This window comes from Cibotium barometz, chromosome 11 (genome assembly GCF_041138505.1).
Source record: "Cibotium barometz isolate CiBa-2024 chromosome 11, ASM4113850v1, whole genome shotgun sequence".
Lineage (NCBI taxonomy): Eukaryota > Viridiplantae > Streptophyta > Polypodiopsida > Cyatheales > Cibotiaceae > Cibotium > Cibotium barometz.
The window spans coordinates 58,400,510-58,423,736 of record NC_141056.1 but is presented as its reverse complement, the minus strand read 5'-3'; the positions used below and the strand labels follow the sequence as shown (position 1 = coordinate 58,423,736).

Below are 23,227 nucleotides of genomic sequence, written 5' to 3'. Positions count from 1 at the left end.
GCAACAGATGCAGGCAATTCATAAAGATATAAACGCTGCCCAAAATTGACAGAGACAATATACAGATAAGAAGTGGACAATCAGAGAATTCAAAGAAGCAGTTATAGTCTTCATTTGAATACGGACCAATAGAATTTCTTTATCTCTAGGGGAGTATAAGTAGTTATCCCCCAGATATTGTGGACCAAAGAAAGTAGGTGACTTAGCCTACGAACTTCTTTTATCTCTTCATCTCAAAGTTCTTAATGCCTTCTATAGGAAAATGTGCCAAACCCAAATCATGGAAAGACGGTAAAACTTCAGTGGTGGCAAGATACCATTGGCTTCTAGGTTACGCTAGCTCCTTCCTTTATATAAGTCGTAACTTTTACCTGTCGCTCACAGTAATCTTACTTCCATCGATCTCCCTTCTTATTAATCTCCTTCATAGCTTGGCAACAGGAATTAGTTTTATCCATGATGATTTCTCACCTTCAAGACGCAAGCGAGTCTGTGAAGAAAGATTTTATAGAACAGTATGAGCGCTCACTTTTTCCTCACTTGGAAACTTCTGTAGCTCAGACCAAATGACGGACCTATCAAGACATAACTAGGGTAACACCCTGGGGTCAGCAGCACTTTCGTAACAATGTCCGCTTGGCCATGGTTATCGAAGCCTTGGGTTTGGGTCCCCGATACTACTGCGTCATGAGATCAAGACATCTTGGGTTTTCTGAGTGGGTCTTCTTACTGGCATGTTTTCTTCCTCATCAAAAGATATGCCTTTACCCCGTTTTTGGTTTGCCGCTCAGAGATCCTTTTGTTAGATCACCTCATACCACTGAGATAGCTGCGGCAATAACCAACAGAATTATTCCCATAGATGAGTTACCTTATACGTGCGCAGCTTGTGAGTGCTGCTTTTGTGATCATATGATGGACATGCTTATGGAAGTGTAAAGAGTTCTTCTATCTTTACTGTGTATGTTCCAAGAATGAATAAAGTTTAAATCTTGTTCTTGTCTTGAATCTTACTCTCCTTGAGACTTTTTTTTTGTGGTTAATCTTAATTAAAATTTTCTCTAAGTCTCATATTCGTGCATCTTGCGAAATTATACCAAGTTTGCGAGATGAGGACATCTCGCATTTTTCAAGTTGGAGAGAATGTAAGATTCCTCCCCAGCCTCTCAAAATGTCCAGCATATTTCCCTGTAATCAATTCCCTCTTCAAAAATATAAGAGATCTTGTCTCTGTCTGTTTTGGCATAGAGAGAGAAAATATTCTAGAGAGAGAATATTCAGATTTTGAATATTTTTGGATAGAAAAATATCTCATCTTATTATTAAAATGAATTCCCTTAAAACAAAAATTCAGAAAGAATTTTCCAATGTGCAATTGGAATTAATTGGAAATGGGTATAAAAGACCTTAGCCTAAGGGTCTAAATTTTTAGAAATTTTAGATTATGGTCCAATTAAGGTTCCTTTGGGCCAATAGCGTCAATCCATGTGTAGGGAGGAGATAAATCCAATTTGTAAAAGAAGATACCCAAAAATGAGTAAATGCTCACATAAGATGAAGAGTTGACTATGTATAAGGTTTATTAGTAAGAAACTATGAGTAATATCAAAAATATGAGATATTTTGGGTATCCAAAAATGAGTAAATGCTCACATAAGATGAAGAGTTGAAAATGTACAAGGTTTATTAGTAAAAAACTATGAGCAATATTAAAAATATGAGATATTTTGAGTATAATGATCCCATTTTGACACATATGTAAGGAAGGGGAGTTCTTTAAAGGAGGTGCATATTTCACATAAGATGAAGAGTTGAAAATGTACAAGGTTTATTAGTAAAAAACTATGAGCAATATTAAAAATATGAGATATTTTGGGTATAATGATTTCATTTTGACACATATGTAAGGAAGGGGAATTCTTTAAAGGAGGTGCATATTTCACATGCTTGAATGAGTTTTAAACTCATAAAAATTGAGATATTTCATCTCTCCTCTCTCCTCATTCAAGTCTAGTTCCAAAAAGTTAGCTTAACTGACCTAAAAATGGTCAAAAATTGACCAAACTGATTTAGAAAATTCTAGAATCAGTTTGTTTGGTTAGGAGCTCAATTTTTCCTATAAATAGAAGCCTCCCCCTTGTTGAAAAATATATAGTGTTTATGCATTGTTACTCTACTCCACCTAAGCCAAGAACTGCGAATTCAGTAATAATTCACTAGTTTTTGGAGCTTCCCTCTTTCTTCAATCCCCATTAGTGGCTCCATCAACATACTTAACCAATTGATTGGTTGGGGGCCTCTACCGTGAACAAAGAATCAAGCAATTTGTAAGGTAATTAGTGAATTTTGATCATTTTCTATAATTTCTCAATGTTTCTAATCACACTTAGATAACTTACAATACAATTTCTCCTTCCTGAGCCTTCCTAGAACCTCTTTAAGATGATTCTCATGCTCAGCCAAAGTTTTATTTTATATCAAAATATCATCTAGAAAACCACTACACATTTTTCTAACAGATCCCGAAATATATCATTCATCATATGTTGGAAAGTTGCTGATGCATTAGTGAGACCAAAGGGTAACACTAAAAGGCCATCTGTAACATGTGAAAAGAACATTAGTCATTGTCACTAGTAGGAGCTTTTTCTTAGGGTATGTATGTATTAGTGATTTTATGCATGGGTGTATAATGGGAAGAGTGTTAGTGTGGTGAGCAATGAATCAAGAAAGGATGTGTGTGAATTAGTTTTTGTTGGGAATTAGTCCTAATCTGTGAAGTAGCAAGCCATGAAATGGCCAAGTGTGAAGTAGTTGTGCATGAAAGGTTAATCAGTGAGGTGTTAACCCATGAAAGGTTAGCATGTGAAAGGTTAGTTCATGAAAGCTTAACCCGTGAAAGGTTAAAGTGTGAAGTGTAAGCATGAAAGCTTATCTTGTGAAGTGTTAGTTCGTGAAAATGCTTAAAGCATGAAGGGCTTAACTCATGAAAGACTTAACCTGCAAAGGGCTTAACCTGTGAAGTGTTAGCTCGTGAAATGCTTAAAGTGTGAAGGGCTTAACTCATGAAAGGCTTAACCGATGAAGGGCTTAAGATGTGAAAGGATTAACCCATGAATTTACAGTAATTTATTTTGTTAAATAGCAAATCGTGGTGTCACGATTATGAGTGTGGAATGAGTTTTAGTGATTAGCACTTGGTATGAGCAAATGACTCTTTAAGTGAACGATGCATTGTTATCTGAACCGAGAGTTTAGTTTTAGACTCTGTGAAATAGCAGACTGTTATTTCACAAGTCAATTTCCTTGTCATGTGTGAGTGGATTTGATGGGAGGTGTCTTCTTTTAAAGAAGTGGAGGGATGTGAGTGGATTTGATGGGAGGTGTCTTCTTTTAAAGAAGTGGAGGGATGTGATGAAAACAATAAGGAAAAGAATAGATGCAATCGAATAAGAGTTGTAAAATGCAGAAATGTGTTCAAATGTCCCCGAAGAGTTCAAACAATGCTTTTGTAAAAACAAATGAAACAATCAAAAGTGCGTGAGGAGCTCCTACCTGAGAATCGATGGTCATAAACAATCAAATACAAAAGAACATCGATGTGACGAATGCACTCTAGAGGACGATGAAGATGATGATGCCAATAAGAAGCGATGGAAACAGGTCGATGAAAAATGCACAAAAAAGGAAAAAAAGATGTATTTATGATCTAGCCGTCAGCCCGACAGGCGGCCATCTTAATTGGGTATGCCACTTGTTCATCTACGATTCGTGGAAGTTTTTTGACCATTTCATGGCCTGAACTAGCATAAGTCGGTTCACGATGTGAACTATTTTGAAGTGTTTCACAACGTGAAACAGTCCTGAGCATTTCACGACGTGAACTAGCCCAAACCAGCTCACGATGTGAAACATCTTGTACCCTTATGCATACAAATATTGATACCCTAATGTTTTTTATATGCTCAAACACTCCAAGGCCATATGTTATGCATTAAGAGAAGTAGAAGTGTGCATGTGAAATGAATGAACATGTTTCATGGCATGAAAAGCATACCCCTTTACCTTGTACCCACTTGCTTAAAACTGGGTTCCCCTCAACATCCTCTTTCCTTTTATTACCATGGGAACCAATGTTGTACTTTGGAGCTTGTGGGTATGTGTTACTACAACTATTCTCATTCTAAGTGAGAACTTTTGATTTTTCCTTCCATCCAGTGGAGTAGTACATCCACCGAATCCCGGTGAACCTGTTTTGTTTCTTGTGCATGTGAGTGCATGTCTTCTTTATCCTAGTCCACAACTTGGTTCATCTTTTTCTCATTGGTGGATGACATTGGTAGTGTCGCACTCCCTTGTTTACTTGGTTGAACTTGTTTCTTTCTCCAGACCAACTTTGGTGCTTCCTTAGCACTTGATTTAGCTAGGACTTGGTCCTATATGTGCTTATGGCTCTCTTCTGTTTTTCTAGAGGTACATGCAAAATTGGGTTTTGGATTGGTTTTTGCTACCCATACCATTTTATTTCCTTGATAATAGCTATGTGCTGCTATTAAGTCTTTTTGGACCCACCGCTCTTGAATGTTAAGTTGTGTGCGGGCTTGCTTGGAAGACAACTTTCTGTCCGTGGGGGTTGGATTTCCTTATCTCTTGCCTGTAGCATGGCTTTTTGCCTCGATACCCGTGAGGTTGTTTTCTATATTATAGTATCCTTGTGCTTGAAGCTGGGATTTGGAAACCCACTATTTTTTGCCTGGATACCTTTGTTGCCTTTATTTTGGTTCTCCTGAAGAGGGATGATCTTTCGATGTGTATGATTGTTTTGTTAAGACCTCTACTTTTCTTGACATTGGCAGTTCAATATTACATGTCACTGTCTATTTTCCCTTATTCAATGGACTCCATAATGGCATGGTGATGGTGTCCTTACCATCATTGAGTTGTACATCCTGTTCTTCCCATTGGAAAAAGTGACACAGATATTACTAGCGCAAATCCAAGATCGTCCAAGAATCACTCCTCTTCCATGGACCCTGCAGGCATAACAAATACCTTTCCAACCAAGGGATTATTTCTAATAGAGATGTTAACATTCAAAAATCCCACGATTTTTGTAGTTAATAAATGCACACTACAAATATTTGGATTAGTGGCCTCGAGGTGGGGTTTTTTAAGAGCTACCCATGTTTCATAGGAGATTAAGTTATGACTTGATCCCATATCAATCAATGCAATGTTCTTAGTGTGACTATATTTCATAGATATTTTTACACTGAGGCATGCAAGATCAATGTCCAGGTCATCCTTGTTAAGCAAGGTGAGTGAAGCCATGTTCACATGTAGCATTTTCCCCTGGTGCCTCTATTTTTCTTTGACTTCCCTTACTTTGGATTCCTCTTGAGCTTGTCTGATTTTTTCCTTGATTAGCTCTTTCTTTTGTTTCAGAAGATGCCCATGTGCGAGCATTTCTTGGGTCAGGTGACCATAATACTTTTTGAGCTTACTTCCATTGATGTATCCTTCCATTTGTACCCCCTCGATGGTTTGAATTCGGATTGACCCTTGAGGGGTGATTTCCGACACTCTAAAAGGTCCTAACCCTTTGTATTTTAGTTTCTTTTTCTTGGTGCTTCCAACACCATACATGAGAATGAGGTCCCCCGTTTCCACTTCCTTGTGTTTTAGGTTATGGTCAGACCAATGTTTTCTCCATAGTTTCTTGACCATAAGCCCATGCAATGAAATCAGCAAGGTTTCCTCAAGTTTCTCCAAGCCAAAAAAACCTCTCGAGAGACTAACGCATTTTCAGTGAACCGTTCTTATATGGCAATTCACAAGCTTGGAACTAAACATTCCATAGGCATTATTACATCAATTCCATAAGCTAGATGAAAGGGAGTGTACCCCATCACTACCTTATATGATGTACGATAGGTCCATAGTTCTCCAATCAGCTTGTGCTCCCAATCTATGCAACTAGCTTCTAAGGTTCTAGTTAGGATAGCACATAAAATCTTGTTTGTGCTCTCTGCTTGGCCATTTTCCTGTGGGTAATAAGGTGTTGATTTGCGATGGACTACAAGGAATCCTGTAAGTAATTATTCAATCACCTCATTAATGAAATGTGAACTCTGGTCATTGACTAATTCCGACGCGGCGGGTAGCCAAATCTGGGAATGATCTGTTCATCTAGGAGCATTAACTCTTTTAGAGAAATTTGGCCATAGTTTAAGCATCATATCTTGTAGGAACTTGGCCATAGTTTGAGCATCAGCTCTTTTAGAGGCGCTTGCCTCTGCTCACTTAGTGAAATAATCTGTGGGCTTGTGAACAGATGCGCTATTGGACTAATGGGTCCAACAAAATCAATACCCCATTTCTCAAAGGGTTGTCACACAATAATAGGGGTGAGTGGCATCCTATTCTTTTTTTGCAAGATAGCGAAAAGTTTACATTCCTCACATCTCTTCACAAATTCTATGGCATCCCCAAATAACGTAGGCCACCATATTCCCTTGAAGCACTTTGCGAGCTGTAACTTCTCCAACAAAATGTCCAACTATTCCTATGTGTGCTTCTTCTAAGATCATGACAAACTTATCTTCCTGTGCAAACATCTCCTGAGAATATCATCCTTGCCTAACTTATATAATTCTCCAGTAAATCAATTGTTAAAGTGTGGCCATCTTAATAAGCCGATGCATTTTATCCTTGTTCAAGGGTCGAGATCTTATGGGAAACCATGAGCTAGGCAATCGGATATTCCTCACTCCACTCAGGCACCATGTCAAGTTTGAACAGACAAACATCTAGGAGGTCATCGTCAATGCTGGTCAGGTTCTCCATTTGGAATTCTAGACATATGGTCTGCCAAAACATGTTGTGTTCCTTGTCTCACCATGACCGTAAAGCCAAATTCCACGAGTAAAAGCAACCAACATGTGATTCTTCCTGTGGTGCAAGGCTTGTTCACCAGATAGAATAGGGCATGATCCCTTATTAACACTTGGGTACCCAAAAATTACTAAACTAAGGCCTTGGGTGGCCAGTATCTCAAAATGTAAAACTTTTATAGTGCCTTTACATAACACTTATTAATGTCCTCAATTGGAGGAGCATCTTTGTTAATCCAAAATGGGATTAACAAAATTTAACCATTTCTATTTTGCAAGAGAATATCCCTTTCTTTAATAACTCTAAGCTTGGTAACACATCATCAACAACTGTGCTAACACACGACATAAAAAAAGGCCTCTTTTTATGGAATCTTGAAAGATGCTGATTGTTTCTCGTTTTCAAGACATATTACCTATTTTACCCGTAAAACATTGTTCAAAAGGTAGCCTTAACTTATTCGGTTCCACCACCAAAGAAGAGCTAACCATGGTGCCAAACCCCAAAGAAGAGCTAACCATAGTGCCAAACCCCAAAGGGAGCTACACATACACTTTATTGGCACCATCCAACAAGTGTTGCCAAGCCCAAGGAGATTACCACGGTCTCATAACACCCTTGCATGCCATACCACAACACCAATTGGCTACTTTAGAACTAGAAAGATAAATGTCAATCAATTGTGCAAGAAAAGCCACAACTATAGTGACATCAAACCTATCATCATACATGGGCAAGTGGTTCTCTGCCTTGCCCCTCAGTGAGGCCACATAGTAACCCAGACCTTAATACCCATTGTACACATGTAAAGTAATACCTCCATCTAAGTGTAAAAAGACATCTATGATTTAAAAATGTAAAACCCAAAATAAAAATAAAAATATTAAGAAACTAAAAACTTATTATGCACACATGCACACTACACACACACCTACACATGGACACTCTCTATACATATGTTTGCACACACATGCAAATATACACACACACCTACACATGGACACTCTCTATACATATGTTTGCATACACATGCAAACATACACAAACACGTAAAAACATACACCCATACTTGCATGCACGTGTACACTTGTTGTTGACATGCACATACATGTATGCACGCACATACACAACCCTATACCATTGTTTGTGCACACATGCATGCAGGCATGTGCACAATCCTAAACCACTGTTTATACCAACACACACACAAAATAAACAAAAATTAAAATCCATACATGCACACCTCCTACCCACACTTACACACATCCCCCATCTATTGGTACACTTGCACACATCCCCCATCTATTGGTACACTTGCACACATGCAAACCCCCCCTCTACTGATACATTGTACACACCACATGCACAGCCCCACACATAAACATATGGAGCCCCCTTCCCCATCCCCCCCTCATCTTTTAGTTTTTCTACCCCTGTCTCTCCTTTAATTTCTCTTACATCCCCAGTTAATTTTTCTTGAACCCCGTCATGCATGTTTTTTTACAAAATTAAGATCAACAACAAGTGGCCACCATCAAGAAAATCCCTCTTTATTTTGAGCAATATCTTTCACGCTACCATATTGAGAGGAGAAGGAGACAAGAGCCATTGTCTTGTGTAGAAATTTCTAGTGTATCTCTCTTTGTTCTTGACAATGTGGAGGAGGCCCCCTCACATTGGTGTGTTCACACGAAGGCAGAGTAGAAGACATGGCTCTGTTTGTTAAAAAGCGCCCTTTCACTCTTGCCATTGCAAATGCTCCATATGGTTTTTGAGCTCCTAACTATGTTAATGTTGAAGTGAAGTATGGAGTAACTATATACAAAGAAGTCATTGAGGTTTTTTAGAGTGTTACTACTTGTGACTCCTGGGAAATTGTATTTTTCCATGCTTATGACCAAGTTATTGACCAAGTTATTGCCATCCAAAAAGCATACTCTGATATGAACATGCCGTGAACCATGGTTAGTTAGGTCACTTAAATCTTTTACATGATTTACAATTTTTTTACTTAGTTTATTGTTTACATTCTTTTGGTTTTTGTGCAAGACAAAGCCAAATATCCATGGGTACAAACTTGACCGCATTTCTTGGGCATGTAGGTTTACCATTGGCTTTTTTTCTTCTCTTGGTCTAGAAGGCAGAGGGTCTTATAATTTTGCTGTGAAGCTAAATCGTAAAAATTTCTTTAAAAGACCTGGCGTCTACAAGAAGTTCAAGTACACTAGTAGTGATTTGGAGGGTGTCATCAATCCTTATCAAAAGCCTCAGCTCTTGAGGATGGATTTGGTTGATTTGATTTCAATCAAAGGAGAGTAGATAATGGATCTCTTTGATGTGACTAGGACAACAACTGTTAGTGCTTTGAAACGAGGTAGAAATGTAGTTGCAATTGAATGTGATGAATTACAAGTGAAATTTATAGAGCAAAGAGTGTTAGCCCTAAAAGAGTTAGCAGATGAGTACCAAGAGGTCGGGATGACGAAGCATGGAGTCCGATCCATGTTTTCTCGATGCATCTGGAGAGCCCCAACCTCCCATTGGTACTCAAGGGGTTGGCGAGATTGTAGATCTTGTGGATTTCAAACCAAACATTCTAGAGACTGTAGAAGAAGTTAAACAAAACATTCTAGAGGCTAGGATGAAGATCATGGAGTCCGATCCATGTTTTCTCGATGCATCTGGAGATCCCCCCCCCCCATTTGGTACTCCAGAGGTTGGGGAGATTATAGAACTTGTGGATTTCAAACCAAACATTTTAGAGACTACAGAAGAAGTTACTCGTACTAATCCTCAACCAGACCTTAAGAGGACTAAGGAAGAGAAGGAACATCCCATCCTTGTTTAGCTCTTTGTGCTTTGGATTTGTTAGTTACAATATAGTCTTAGAAATATTTTTTTTTAACGTGTCATCTTTTGTGATCTATTATTATAGGTGTTTCTTTATTTACCATGTAACATGATATGTAGTTTTTTACTTAAATGGATTTTGTTTGAAAAGAGCTCTTTTGCAGCGTACATGATTAATGTTTCTATACAAATTTAAAATCTACTTTCTTTTTTAGGAAATGCATTTTGATATTGAAAACTGTCAATAATTATCTTTAAAATGTATTTTTTGTAACTTTTTCAAACTATTGATATACTAAGAGCTCAAAAGTCATAAGATTTACTTGTTTATGAAGAAATTTGAAGACATGTTATTCTACGGTGAATCTTATCATTCATTTTTTGCTCAATTTTGTGACCTTAGTTTTTGGAGTTGTCTCCCTGACATTGGTTACATTAGCAAATTTTCCCTTTTTAAAAGACAAAGAAGGCAAAGATTATGTTCTTCTTAATGTAAATTCTTTTAAAAACCTCTTTTTAAAATTTTCCTAGCTTTTTATTGCAAATTTTTTCTTAAGCTCGTAAATATGGTCCTTTTTTTAAGAGGAAAAAATTTAAGGAAAACTTTGGTGCAAACGACAAATCATGACTCGTGCACATTTTTCATGACTCGCTGTTGTTGTGGCATGGTTCCTATGGGGCACTGGAAAAGAGCACAAAATTATTGTTATCTAGGCCTTAGCATTGGACATGCTATACTTGTATGATTCTGATGGAAAATTGCACACTAAACCATGTCTCTTCGTGGCAATAGATGTGGGTGTCCTACGTGAGGTGCTGCCTAGGGCTGATCTTAAGGTTACCCTTAGGGTTGGCCCTACCCCCACCATTGCTCACCTAAATGGTTTAGCAAATTCTCTGCCAACTCATCCATGCTCATGTCCTTGAATAGGACTCTAGCTAGTGTTTGTTGGTGGGCACCCTTGGCCGATGACACTTTGGATGATGCATTCCCTATCACTTGGTTTGGGTGGATGACTTTCATCCTTATCTTACAGATTATCTTGGGAAAATAAATCCCAGTCATCAAACCATCAAGCTTTGTTTTTAAAGAATGCACCATAGGATATTGATAGATCAGCCGTGGGAATTTTACTCAAATGAAAGCAAATGAGTTGATGACACATAAGCCGTGGCATTACAATCAGGGATAGGGTGACTTAGCCTCTTGATGATGAGATGGTAATACCTACTTGGATATCCTAATGTTGCTTGACTGTTGCTGGCAAGTTTATACTTGGGATGATGTCAAAACCAAATACCGCAAACTTGGGCCTAAATCTAGAAGGTGGTATCTAACGGAAAAGAAACTAGAGGAGATATTTATGGCCCTGATTGAAAACCCCTTGGGAAGAAGACCATTAGTGAAGATCTGGACACAAAAGGGGAGTACTTTGAAGAGCAATCACACAAAGGCTTCATCTTTGAAGTACTATTGAGTGCTTGTATGCAGCTCTTGGTTTTCAGTTTTCTTGGGAAAGATCCTCCTTTGTATGGGAAGATGAGATGTGGGATATGATATGTGATCTCCTTAATAGGAGGTGGGATTAGAGGGAGTATGCAAGTAGAAAGCTTTTTGTAAAAACCTATGATTAAGTTGTAGATATTAGTATATTAATAAATTATTGTTCTTAAAAAATAGAACACCAATAAAACATTGACACATCAGCACATGGAATGTTAAAAAAATAGAGAGCTAATAAAAAATTACCACATCAAACAAGGAGAATTTTAAAAAAAATGTTCCACTCCATAATGGTTGGGAAAGCTCGTGCGTTGGCCTTTCCCTAGGAAAATGGTTCACTAGCACCAACTCCCCATTTCCCTCTAGGGAAAGGCCTTCCCATAGATTTTCCCTACACCATGTCCAACCCAGAAAGATGATTTTTACACCTTGTATTGTATCTCTAAATTAGCACCTTTACACCAAGGATATCCTCTCAACAATTTCAAAAGATAAGTCATAGGCCATGCACCTCTACAAGGGGGAGTGTGGGGACAGGTTTGTGTGTGTGTGTGTGTGTGTGTGTGTGTGTGGAGGGAGAAACTTTCAAACTAATATTTTTCTAATATACGCTATGTTAAATATGAGAGACTGATTAGTCTTGCCTTTCACAAAACACAAACCAAAATGCCTCATGTATTGAAGTAAAGAAGCTCATTATTAGTATATTTTTGGGTAATATCAATTGTATAGTGTTGGAAGGATAAGCACATGGGTAAGTGCTATCTTTACAAAGGTGACAAATCATGGATAAGGATGCCACATGGCAAAGAGTCTTGGCTAGAGGCTATCTGTATTAGAAGTCTCTCATTGCATGGTTGATAACATATTATAATGTATTTGGTTGAGTGTACTCATTGGTGTGTCCACATTTCTTAATCATGGATTATCTTAAATTTTTTGAGCTTCCGTAGTCTAATCTCTCTTATTATGCGCATCACTCTACCGAGCCTATCCCTAGATTCTCAACATGTAGAGTAAGAGGAGAGGATGACGAGAAACAAGTTGATGTACATGACAAGGCAAAAAGATGGGCTATGACGTAAGGTGGAGGGGTGAATCAACTAATGAAGAGTTAAGAAAGAAAGGGTTTTAGTATGTTCAGTAGTTCATAAGGCAATCGGTGGACTCATAGTACTTCTTGATTAAACACCCATTTATTAAGTAATGAATCATAGCACTCCTTTTCAATATCCTAACTAATTAGTTGGGAGTAGCTATTAAATGCTTAGGTTACACCTTAGAGTAGCTTTTTTCAAGTTTTCGTTAATGGTAAAAAGAGATTTTTTTTTTAAGAGCATGGCAAGATATAGCCCCTCTAGGCATGAAGTTGAAAATATTCGTCTCTAACATCAAAGCTGCATGGCATTGGTCTCACCACCTCCTCCTCACAAAAATGTAATCGACTTTTGCTTGCAACTTGCAGCCTCTATATTAATAAACGTAAGCAGCATTTTTGTTAGTATAGCTTTGCTTACACCTTTATTAATTTCTGCCTCCAGATTCCTAAGGATCACATTCCTACCCTCTATAGTTAATAAAAATTTTGTGGCAGACACACTTAGTAGACGTTCATCTATTCTGATATTTCATTTGTTGATATTCATTCATTTTTTGCTACCTGATACATATAAGAAGCGAAATGTCAAGGTTCAAACCACATCAAGCCAAATGTTAACTAGAGATATAGGTGAGACCATGTATTTATGCCATGGGCACTTTTGTCCCATTGGCACCACAAGTTCGGCCCCAGGTAGTCACTACCTCGACTGATGTTCCCAAGGTTATGATGTTGACTCATGACAGTGAGTCCTTTGAGGATTTTGTACTGCTTCTAGGATCTAATGGTCCCTTGAAGCAACGTATGGAGACATCAAGTAGACCTGACAATGTCAGGTCTATCACCACATTGGCCACTTTGCGGGAGATCGCCCTAGGGCTAGGGGTCATAGGAGGCAACATAAATGCACTCCCCAAGCGAGACAACCTAATGCTCCACCTCTGCCAGCCTTTCGCCAACAGTGGGCGGGTCGTCTCTCAAGTGGGAACACTGGGGCACAAGATGATGTCTCTCCCAAAAACAATGTACACAATGATGATGTATTGGGTCAAAGTAATGAGTTTGCACAGTCATCCTCACAGAAGGATGCTACATCAAGGCAGAATGACTATGTTGAGTCCTCCTTGCTTGGGATGGACAATATGCAGAGGATGCACTTGGTATGGATGCATAGGACACGTTGCCATCTTATGAGGCCTTGCAGGATGTACAGCATGATATATGCCACGATGCCCTACAAGGCACTCATGCATTGTGCACGTATGCAAAGACTGTGTAGAGTCCAAGACAAATTGACATGATGACATTAGACTTTGCTCCAAGGATTACCCCCTTCTACAGCGGTATGGGAGGTGGGTTCAAACTGCGACCAAGCAATTGCTCAGGTCCAAAATCAAAACGACTTCTTTACCATCAGGATTATCTCATGGAATGTGAAGGGTCTAAGGAAGCTTCCCACCCATAGTAGAAAGTGCCTTATTAAGGATTAGTTCCACCACCCTGGCATTATAGGTGGACCTATGGATGTGTTACTCCTACAAGAGCATAAATTGAATATGTTTCAGTGTGGTAAAACTGGTAAGATCCTTTCTAGATACAGTTTTTGGTCCTATGCACAAGGGACCAAAGGTAGGGTATGTATCTCAGTGCCAGCATCACTTTTGCCTCATGTTATTGGGAATGGTGTTATCATACTTGCTAGAGTATAGTGAATTATGGTTATGTAAGAGGGACGAAAGTTGGGTATCTTGAATATCTATGCACCTAATGTATAGGGAGAGAGAGTGGCCCTTTGGGCCACCATCACAAAACTGCGTCCCCAAGCTTATCATTGGATTGTTAGAGGAGACTTCAACATGGTTGAGTAGCCTTCAAACAAAAAGGGTGGTCGTGAAGGTAGAGCGCACCCCTTGGAGAAAGCCTTCTAGGAGTTATTCATGCTCTTCTTCTATGGCAAGGATTGTTAGACAGAGGATGCTTTCTAGAGGAGGCTTAACTCTTCTTACTCAAGGCCTAACCGTAGAAGGGGAGATGGATGCGTCTTTGCACGGTTGGATAGATTTTATGTGGATGACTAGGACTTGGATACATGAGGTTCTATTGCCATCTTGCATGGTAGAACCAAAGCAAATCATTGCCCAATTGTCTTGTGCATCAGGGAACTTGGAACATAGAAGGGTGCACCTTGTGTTCACATCCCAAACTCTCTCTAGCAAGATACACAGACCTCCCTGGGAATAGAGAGATTTGGAGGCTTTGTGATGACCATGACCCTCAGAAGAGACAGCCTTGGAGAGGATTAGCCAGGATTATCACTCTATTGCTTCAATCAAGAAAGAAGAGGCTATGGACAAGGAGGTTGGTTGCACTTCAGAGGGAACACAAGAAGCATTTTGAGTCCCCTTAGATCTTTGATCTCTTGTCCACTACTAGAGCTGAGTTACAGGTGGCCATGGATGGGCGGGCTGAGTTTGCATTTCATGCTAAATAGGCATATGTGTGGCAAATCCAATGAATCATTTTTTCTTAGCACATGGACCTATGCACAGTAGGGACAGTTTGAGAAGCTTGCAAGATTCTCAGGGAGAATTTCACATCGATCTAGATAAGGTGAGGAGTATTTCACATTTATCAAATCTAGTCTATGCAAAGGCCCACTCTTTGGATAGAGATGTTGCACCAGAAAGTCTAGGAGCGCATGCCTAGACTTATTACAGATGATACATGGATGCCCCCTTTTCAAAGGATGAGTTGAGACATGCTTTGCACTCACTCTCGAAAGGCAAATGCCCAAGAAATGATGGTATCTCTTCATCCTTCTTTTTGCAGTTTTAGAATTACATTAGTGATGATGTTACTACTTCTCTACACAGGAGATGTGGTGTACTCGTATGATGCCTCCTTTTCTCATGGAGGACCAATATAAGACAATGAAGGCCCATAACTTTGCTTGGATTTTCTTACAAAATCTTAGCGAAGGCAATGAGTATGAGGCTTCAACCTGTTCTTCAAAGAGTTATTCATATACATAGAATGGTTTTCTCCAAGGAAGGATGTTTTTTATAATATCTTTTCATTCTCAAAAATTGTGGAGTGGGCCTAATCTCGCCAACTCCTCCTTGCCATTCGCTTGCTAGACTTTGAAAAAGCTTATGACAAAGTGGGGTTTCCTCCAAGGAAGGATATTTTTTATAATATCTTTTCATTCTCAGAAACTGTGGAGTGTGCCAAATCTCGCCAACTCCTCCTTGCCATTCTCTTGCTAGACTTTGAAAAAGCTTATGATAGAGTGGATTGAAAAAGCTTACGACAAAGTGAATTGAGACTTCTTGGAATACACGATGGCACGGATGGGTTTCTCCCAAGAGTGGATCAGAGGGATCTCTTGCATGTATAGAAAGGCCCATATCATGGTTTTGGCCTGGACGATGAGGGGCATGGTGGGTGCTTTCAAATCTCTCGTTCCGTGAGACAAAGATGCCCCTTATCTCAACTACATTACCTTACAAGGTGGAGGCTATGAGCAAGTTTCTTAGGGTTACCCCAGGGGTTTTGGGCCTCATGCTACTTCTTCGCAAAGAGGAAGAATTAATGGACTCAAAGTTGGGAAATAATACTGCTATGTTTTGGAGGCCTCACAAGCATGCCTATGTGCTTTCTGCACTACCTTGGAGATGTTTTGTTGGCAGCATGTGCCACCATCAATTGGCACAAATCAACAGGATTCTAGATTAGTGACCCTCTGCAGATAAATTGTGATTTGGATGTGGGGTTCACTTGGATTAAGAGAGGATACGCTACCAAATACCTTGGTTGTTAGATTAGCATTGACATCTCGCCTACACAATGGTTTGCCCCTGTGCTCTCATAAGCCTTAAAAGCAAACGTCTGGATTGAAATAGCAAGAAGCTTGATTTGGCCTCTAAAGTCAAGCTTGGTAGCTAACCAAGTGCTGCTGGCGACTGCTTGGTTTGTCATGTTGTTCTGGGTTTTTCATAAGGGATGCATTCGTCAGACTTGAAACTTCCTTTGGTCAAGCTTAGATGGCCTTGTACACACTAGAGCAAGAGTGGCTTGGGATACCATTATTATGCCTAAGCAAGAGGGAAGATTGGACACCATTGACCCAAAGCTACAATGTAAGGCTTTACTTTGTAAGGTGGTTGCCAAAGGATTTTTCCAAGCACTGAACCTTGGAAGAACTTTCTCTTGTAGCAAATTACAAGATGCACTCCAATTAGGGGAGGTGATTGGATCTACAACCCACATTTTATCTTTTCAGATGCTGAGCACCGACCACCTTTTTCGCCCTTGGTGCAATCTCTTCTGCGAGCCTAGGATTCCATGAGGAGCTTCTTCGTTCATATTCCTCCGCGGTCTCTGCGGTCAATTGAGGAGGCTAATAGGCTGCCCATCATGTTGAATGACTTGATTTTGGATGAATATGGCAAACCTCTTGGGACAACCACGCATATCCAATGGGTTGTGTGGGCTTGGATTGGAAGAGGCTCGTGAGCCTCCCAGATGATGAGGGAACGCTTTGCACCCAGCACTTGAGAGGCACTAGTCAAAGGATCATGCAAATGAATGTAGCTAGATCTACCCACTAGATCACACGAAACTTCGTGGAAGGGTCTCATCACTCATCATTTGGGGTACTTTCAAAGACAAGGTTACCTCTTCAGGTCATGTGCCTTCGAACTTCGGGTGAGGACAATGTAACATTTTTTCACTGCATTCAAGTTGGATGGCTCTTTGAGAGTGTCTTGAGGAAGATAGCATTGAGGGTCCATCAGTCCAACTGATGAGAGTGGTGGGTAATGTAGGGAAGCACTTCTATATCGACCCCCCCTCAACGGATGATTTCGGACTCCAAGAGCCTCCGATTATATAATGGGTATCCTATCAAATACCTGCATTGAGACCCCAATAAGTATGAGTGGAGGGACACATTTAATCCCATGAAAAGCATGCCCTTCTTCAAATTCACTGGGCACAATGCCAAACACCTAATTTTGGGACAAATCACGCTTTTTGGCAGAGGTTGTGGCACTCTAACTGTTAAAGGAAATGAAGATTTCCTCTTTTAGTTAGCTTTCTCTACATGGTGGCCTTGCCACCAACCAGTGGAGATAAGTCGATGGTGCTAGCCCAACATGTCCATGATGTGCAAGATCTTTAGAGACAGACTACAATTGTTTACAAAGCACAGGAGGGCATTGAGATTTTGGATTGCAACAGCACACCTTTTTGGAAGGATGAGGAGAGATGCCTACATTCATTTTGGTGCTAATGCTTGGTTGACATAGTTGGACCCACAGCTCAAGTTTGAAGGGATCGACAGAGACATGGTCATGAGGAATACAAGGAGTGGGTCAACGGTGCCATCTTCAAGACATGCCAAAGTCATGTTGTGTATCACCAACACAAAGATTGGACACTACATGGGAGATCATTGCTAGCATCGCAGCCTAGCACATTTGGAAGGCTAGATCCATTGAGGCCATGGAGAGCACTTTCGTTTATGATACACAATGCATTTGCAAGATCTGGTGTGATATTATCCACATGCTCATGGCCGCTTGGGGCCAAGATTCAAGGATCGAGGGTTGTAAAGAGAAAAGGTGGCCAGTTCATGAGACAGTGGGATCATGGCATCTTTTCGTATGGGACCGTGCTGGCAACATAAGGCACCAAATTGGTTAAGATTTCCCCCTTGCTTGACCTGAAATTTCCCTTCTTGTGATACTAAATAGAAGGGGGCTGTCAACTTGGGTTTAGAGGCGTGATACAAATGAAACGTGAAATGTCAAGGTTCAAACCACATCCACAGCCAAATGTCAACTTGGGTTTAAAGTCGTATATGAAACCAACTCACCCCCCACCGAATTGAATTGTCAAAAGTGCTAGACGTGCCATGTCTTTTCTCTACCTTCGCAACCTATCTTTCCTGGAACAATCCCACTCAAATCATGACTGGAGCCTATGAACATAAAAATTGTGAAGGCTAGCAGTAGGCAGGGTGACCGAGCAGGGTATTCATAGGACATGACCTCAAATCCAATGGAAGGCTATCAGTAGGCAGGGTGACTGAGCATGGTATTCATAGGATACGACCTCAAACCCAAGACCAAGTTGAAAGGGAGAGCGCTGTGTTGTTGCCCTGTAAGCCGTACGATAAGCTCCAGATCACTCTGAGCAATGCTTGATCCTAATTATGTGTGCTCATTGCAGGTTTCAAGGATAAGTTTTCCCAACACATCGATGATGATTCTTTCAACCTGCCCACTTGCTAAAAGATAGAAATCACATGATATATCCTAAAAAGAATCCTATAAAAGCTAGGAAGGCCAGGGAGCCTCACTATTTAAACAAACATTGATGGTAATATTACATTGATAGCTAATGTAGAGACTTCCAGAAGTGCAGGAATCTCCGCTTCTGATCTATAACTTCTATTGGGCCCCTTTCGCCCACATTTTTCTTATCAAGCCCTCACAGACCCGTGATCTTGCACCAAGGGTGCAAAAAATTATTTGTTACAAAACGCCACCAGCTCTTTAAGCAGAAGCTGGGAAACAACTATTGCATACCAGTGACTTCCTTCAAGCACACTAACATATTGGTGAGCTGTAACCTTTTAGTCCTCACAGAAACTGCCCCTTCTTTTGCACATCATTTATCGCAATCACAAGAGCAGCCCCAAGCATATTCATTTTGCTTGCATGCTCTCTTATCAAGAGAGAATGCTCTCTTATCAAGAGTGCAGGATAACACTAGGAGCTTCATTTTACATACATGTTATTCAGTGCAAAGCTGTCACCTGCTCCTAGCTGCCCCTCTGCAGGACCCACTTTCTCTTGATGCTGTGTCACAGAAGGCAAACACACAATCAAGCAACCTTAGGCGTTAGCAGACCCAACCCAACAAGGCAAACTCTATAAAAACAATAAAACCTTAGCATCTGACCTGCTTAAGGAGTACGTTTAACAAATCGTCTGATAGCGGTGCTGGATGCAATCCCTGCTCTGTTTTTGATCCCATCCATACGCCCAGATTCTCTTCTTTCACTTTCAAAACACTATCAGTCCTTGATTGCTCACTATGGGATGGAGTATTACCAACAGAAGGCATCAGTAGTCCTTCCACACCCAGATTACCTGGAAACAGTCTGGTGAAATGAGGAGAGTACAACTGCCCTTGTTCTTGACTACTGCCCAAATTCAAACCTTGATTGCTTGAGGAGGCTTGGCCAAACCTTGGACTTGGAACAGGGCTGTTAGCCTGGCCAAACTCCTGACTTGAGCCGAAGCCCAGCCAACCCCCCTGATTTCTCCGAGATATCATAGGCCTTGGCCGATGTTTTACCCCCGATAATGATGTAAAGTTTGAGTTAAAACTGCCCAATGTCTGAGGTGAACCCACATTTGCAGTGTCAACTATGTTTTTTATTCTTGAGGGGCCTAGATCACCATCTAGTCCAGTTGAAGCCAATGGAAAAGGAACATCCAAAGAATTTGGAAGAGTGAGGTGAGGACCCTGGCTATCTCGTGAACCCACCACAGTTGAAGCCAATGGAAAAGGAACATCCAAAGAATTTGGAAGAGTGAGGTGAGGACCCTGGCTATCTCGTGAACCCACCACAGTTGGGGAGGGAGAGCTAGCTACCCCCAGCAGAGATACTGGCCCTGCCCTAAAAGAGCTGGAGCTTTGGACATCTACCCCAGGACCACTAGCAGCACCCACACTGTTCATGTTGGATGGAGGATTCACCCAAGGTCCCAAATTAGCCAGAACCCCATGCTCCTCTTGAACAACTCCTGTGGGTGAAATTAAACCCTCTGCCAGGTGTCCATCGGTCTGCTGCTGCAATGCCTGCAGCATTACAGCGTTATTGTGGGTATCAACTTGCAGGTCACTATTTAATCCAACCAGTTGTCCCATCAACTCAAAACCATCAGATCCAGATAGTACAAGCTGCTGCTTCTGTTCCAAAGCCAACATTCCACTTGGCCCTTTGTCAAGGGATCCTGCCATTAGCCCCAAGGGGGCAGTTGGTGGTTGGGATGTCTGGACACGCTGTTTCACATCTTCTTGATTATTTATCAAAGGTTGGCCATAGGATGGCCTTACAGTAGCACTGGTGATTGCACTTTGAAGAGCTGCAACTTGAACCAAAACTGATGGGTCCACACCCCCCATTCCCACATTGTTAGGAAGACCCAATCTTCCCAGAAGCCCAGCCTGTAAAGTCGACATCAAGGTCTGCTGTGAAAGTTGGCCAGTAGCAGCAAGTGTGTGCAGATCACCCATGCCTCCAAACCCACCTGCACTTACAGCACCAAAACTCGAATCAGGTAACCCTGCAAAAGGAGGGTGTAAGCCTCCTGGCTGATGAACTGCACCACTGATTCTTTTCAGATACAGGCGATATTTCTGCATACACCATCCACAAAAAATTGAACACCACAACAAAGAAACAACTCTAAGAACTGAAGAGAGATGTCTCAACCATTGGCTCTCTACCTGTAAGTGACTTGCAACATTTTCTCTCGTAAGTCCTTGCACGTTCATCAATTCAAGTATACGTTTAGGAACAGCTTCTGAGGACATCATCAATCAGAAGGTGGAAGTTAGCCCTCACCTTACTGCCTCGTTGTTCTATTGATTGTTCTCTCAATAGTTGAGTGCTACAATATCATTCACAATAGGTAGAGGGGGGGCGGGGTTGGTGGTGGTTTGTTCTACTTACCGTCTATCCCTAACTGGTTCACAGCTGCAACAAATTGTTGATGCAAGTCAACCGACCAGACAACACGTGGCTTCTTTGTCCCTAACAGATCCTCATTTTCCTGATCTGCATCTTCTTCTTCCTCCTTTATATCCTTTCTCTTCCTTGATTGCTTCAAGGCCCCCTCATTTGCTGAGGAAATGGAATCACTATCACCGGCACCCTGCTTAACTCTATTGTCTCTATAGCTTGCCACTTGCTGGGAAGCTCTCCACTTCTTTCGTACCACATGCTGCCATATGTTCTTAAGCTCCTCAATTCTAACAGGCTTCAGCAGATAATCACATGCCCCGTGCTTAATCCCTTTCATTACAGCACTAGTCTCCCCATTTGCTGACATCACTGCAATAGCGACCCAAAAAAAAAAAAACACTAAATCCAAAATCACAATTTACCATCCCTACAGGCTACATGGCTCGTAGACATGTTATAGCCCTGTTTACTGCCACATATAGCCCTGTCTACGGCCACATATGAAGGCATGTTAATTGCCAGATGAAGGATCCTTTACATAGCTAAGAGCTGATTTCGCCAAGACAAAGACATCTGAATAATATAATCCCTACTTACTAATGACTGGCAGCTGCATCTCAAAACCAACAAGTTCAAGAAGCTTGAATCCATCCATGTCAGGCATGTAGACATCACTGATGACCAGATCATAGTTGTCTTTGTTCTCCCTGAGCATCTCAAGGGCATCAGCTGCTCTTCCACAACTTGTCACTGCAAAAACACAGTACTTGATCCTTTCAGCATTAAAGTCAAAGAAAGCTTCAACCTGATAGCATCTGTGCCTTTAGCTAATCACCTCAACTACACACGTGCGCCCACAGGCAACAAGGGAAATACAAGGGAACTTCCCAACCATGAAAGAAGGAGACAGCAATCTTAACTTCAAGTCAGCAAGACACCTTATTTATGTGAATGCTGGAGTACGCACATGCACATGTACACACACACACGTGTGCACGTGCACGTGCACGTGCATGCTTGAAGCCCAGTGTTTACATATATGAACATTGGAAATACACATACATGCAAACGCACTCTGCAGCCTGTTTGAACAACTTAAGCCACTCACTTATAGAGCTAGCGAGACAGCTTCTCTCTCCACTGCTACCGACAAAAACACTTGACAGAAGAAAAGTGTTAATAGTCTGCCCCTATGCTTGGTGACATGATCAAATTTGTTCAAAACACAGATATCGTAAACGTGCTTATTAGCATCTGGTTAAAGGAAAGGTAACCTTGGTACGAGCACCTCCTTAGCATTCTGTCGAGGATGAGAAGGCAGATGGGGTCATCATCGACCACCATAACTCTGAGACCCGCAGGGAAGGGGTCGTCGGGGACCATCTCTACCTTCACATTCCCATAATGTGGTGAGCCGCGCTGTCGCCATAACCAATTTCTGATTCTTCTGTCTGCTGCTGCTACTGAGCCACCTTGAAAGCTAGTTCCCATCGCCGGATCTGAATGCGTGAAAGAAGGGCATTGTCAGGTTAGAAGTAGGCCCACAGGCCGGATGGTGCAGCCGATAACGCCCTCTTTCATTGAATTTACCCCTTAAACACTTCGATTCAGCTGTAAACCAACGACATGGAAGAACAAGCGGCAGACATTGCCAGGCACGGAGTGCGCAAGGAAGCGAGTTAGGCAGAACAACGAAAGTACGGGGCGGAAGAACTTGACAGCAACTGCCGAAAGTTATAAAATGATGGTGACGAACGGCGATTCTCTCTCTAGTAGCAACTCTCTCCCTTTTCTCTAGCCACCAAGGGTACGAGTAAGATAGAGTTCCAGCACAAATGGCAATGGTGAGAGTAATGTAGAGTTCACACGCATCGAGCATGCTCTTGCTCCTCCAAATCCTTGTGGCCTCATGAGGATGGAATTGAAGCGAAGATGAGTAGGCCCGACGAGAATCAAACATTGTCATTGGCTGGCCAAACTACGACTAGGGTTCTTGCTCCTAAATCATAGGTTGTACCTCACCTCCACTTGGAGGCCTACACGACAAAGGCAAGCTTTCGTCTCAAAAGGGTTTGAGCCATAGTATAAATTTGGTAACCACCTTGGAACCAATCGA

The 23,227-nt window shown here is 41.1% G+C and overlaps 1 protein-coding gene across 5 annotated transcripts; it reads right to left on the bottom strand.

The window, feature by feature from the left end:
- Positions 1-18,629: 18,629 nt before the first annotated feature.
- Positions 18,630-22,904, bottom strand: LOC147634387 (two-component response regulator ORR21-like). 5 transcript variants are annotated; one of them, XM_086805537.1, is made up of 7 exons: positions 22,386-22,487; positions 22,220-22,251; positions 21,709-21,861; positions 21,100-21,480; positions 20,874-20,950; positions 19,317-20,783; positions 18,630-19,213 (listed from the first exon to the last, which is right to left on the bottom strand). In XM_086805537.1, coding segments are annotated over exons 2-7 (2,160 nt in total). In that variant the 5' UTR covers positions 22,221-22,251; positions 22,386-22,487; the 3' UTR covers positions 18,630-19,132. The 5 variants fall into 5 exon arrangements, with proteins under 5 accessions (XP_086661663.1, XP_086661662.1, XP_086661661.1 ...); XM_086805536.1 differs by having other exon boundaries at positions 22,220-22,269; positions 22,386-22,466; XM_086805535.1 differs by lacking the exon at positions 22,220-22,251 and having other exon boundaries at positions 22,386-22,904.
- Positions 22,905-23,227: the final 323 nt, after the last annotated feature.

Excerpts from the sequence above, each read along its gene's own strand:
- LOC147634387 (XM_086805535.1), bottom strand. The coding sequence starts at position 22,602 with ATGGGAACTAGCTTTCAAGGTGGCTCAGTAGCAGCAGCAGACAGAAGA. Across the intron at positions 20,951-21,099 it reads GAACCAGTTAGGGATAGACG|AAGCTGTTCCTAAACGTATA; the intron begins GTAAGTAGAACA and ends TGATGTCCTCAG. Across the intron at positions 19,214-19,316 it reads TAAACGTACTCCTTAAGCAG|CATCAAGAGAAAGTGGGTCC; the intron begins GTCAGATGCTAA and ends TCTGTGACACAG.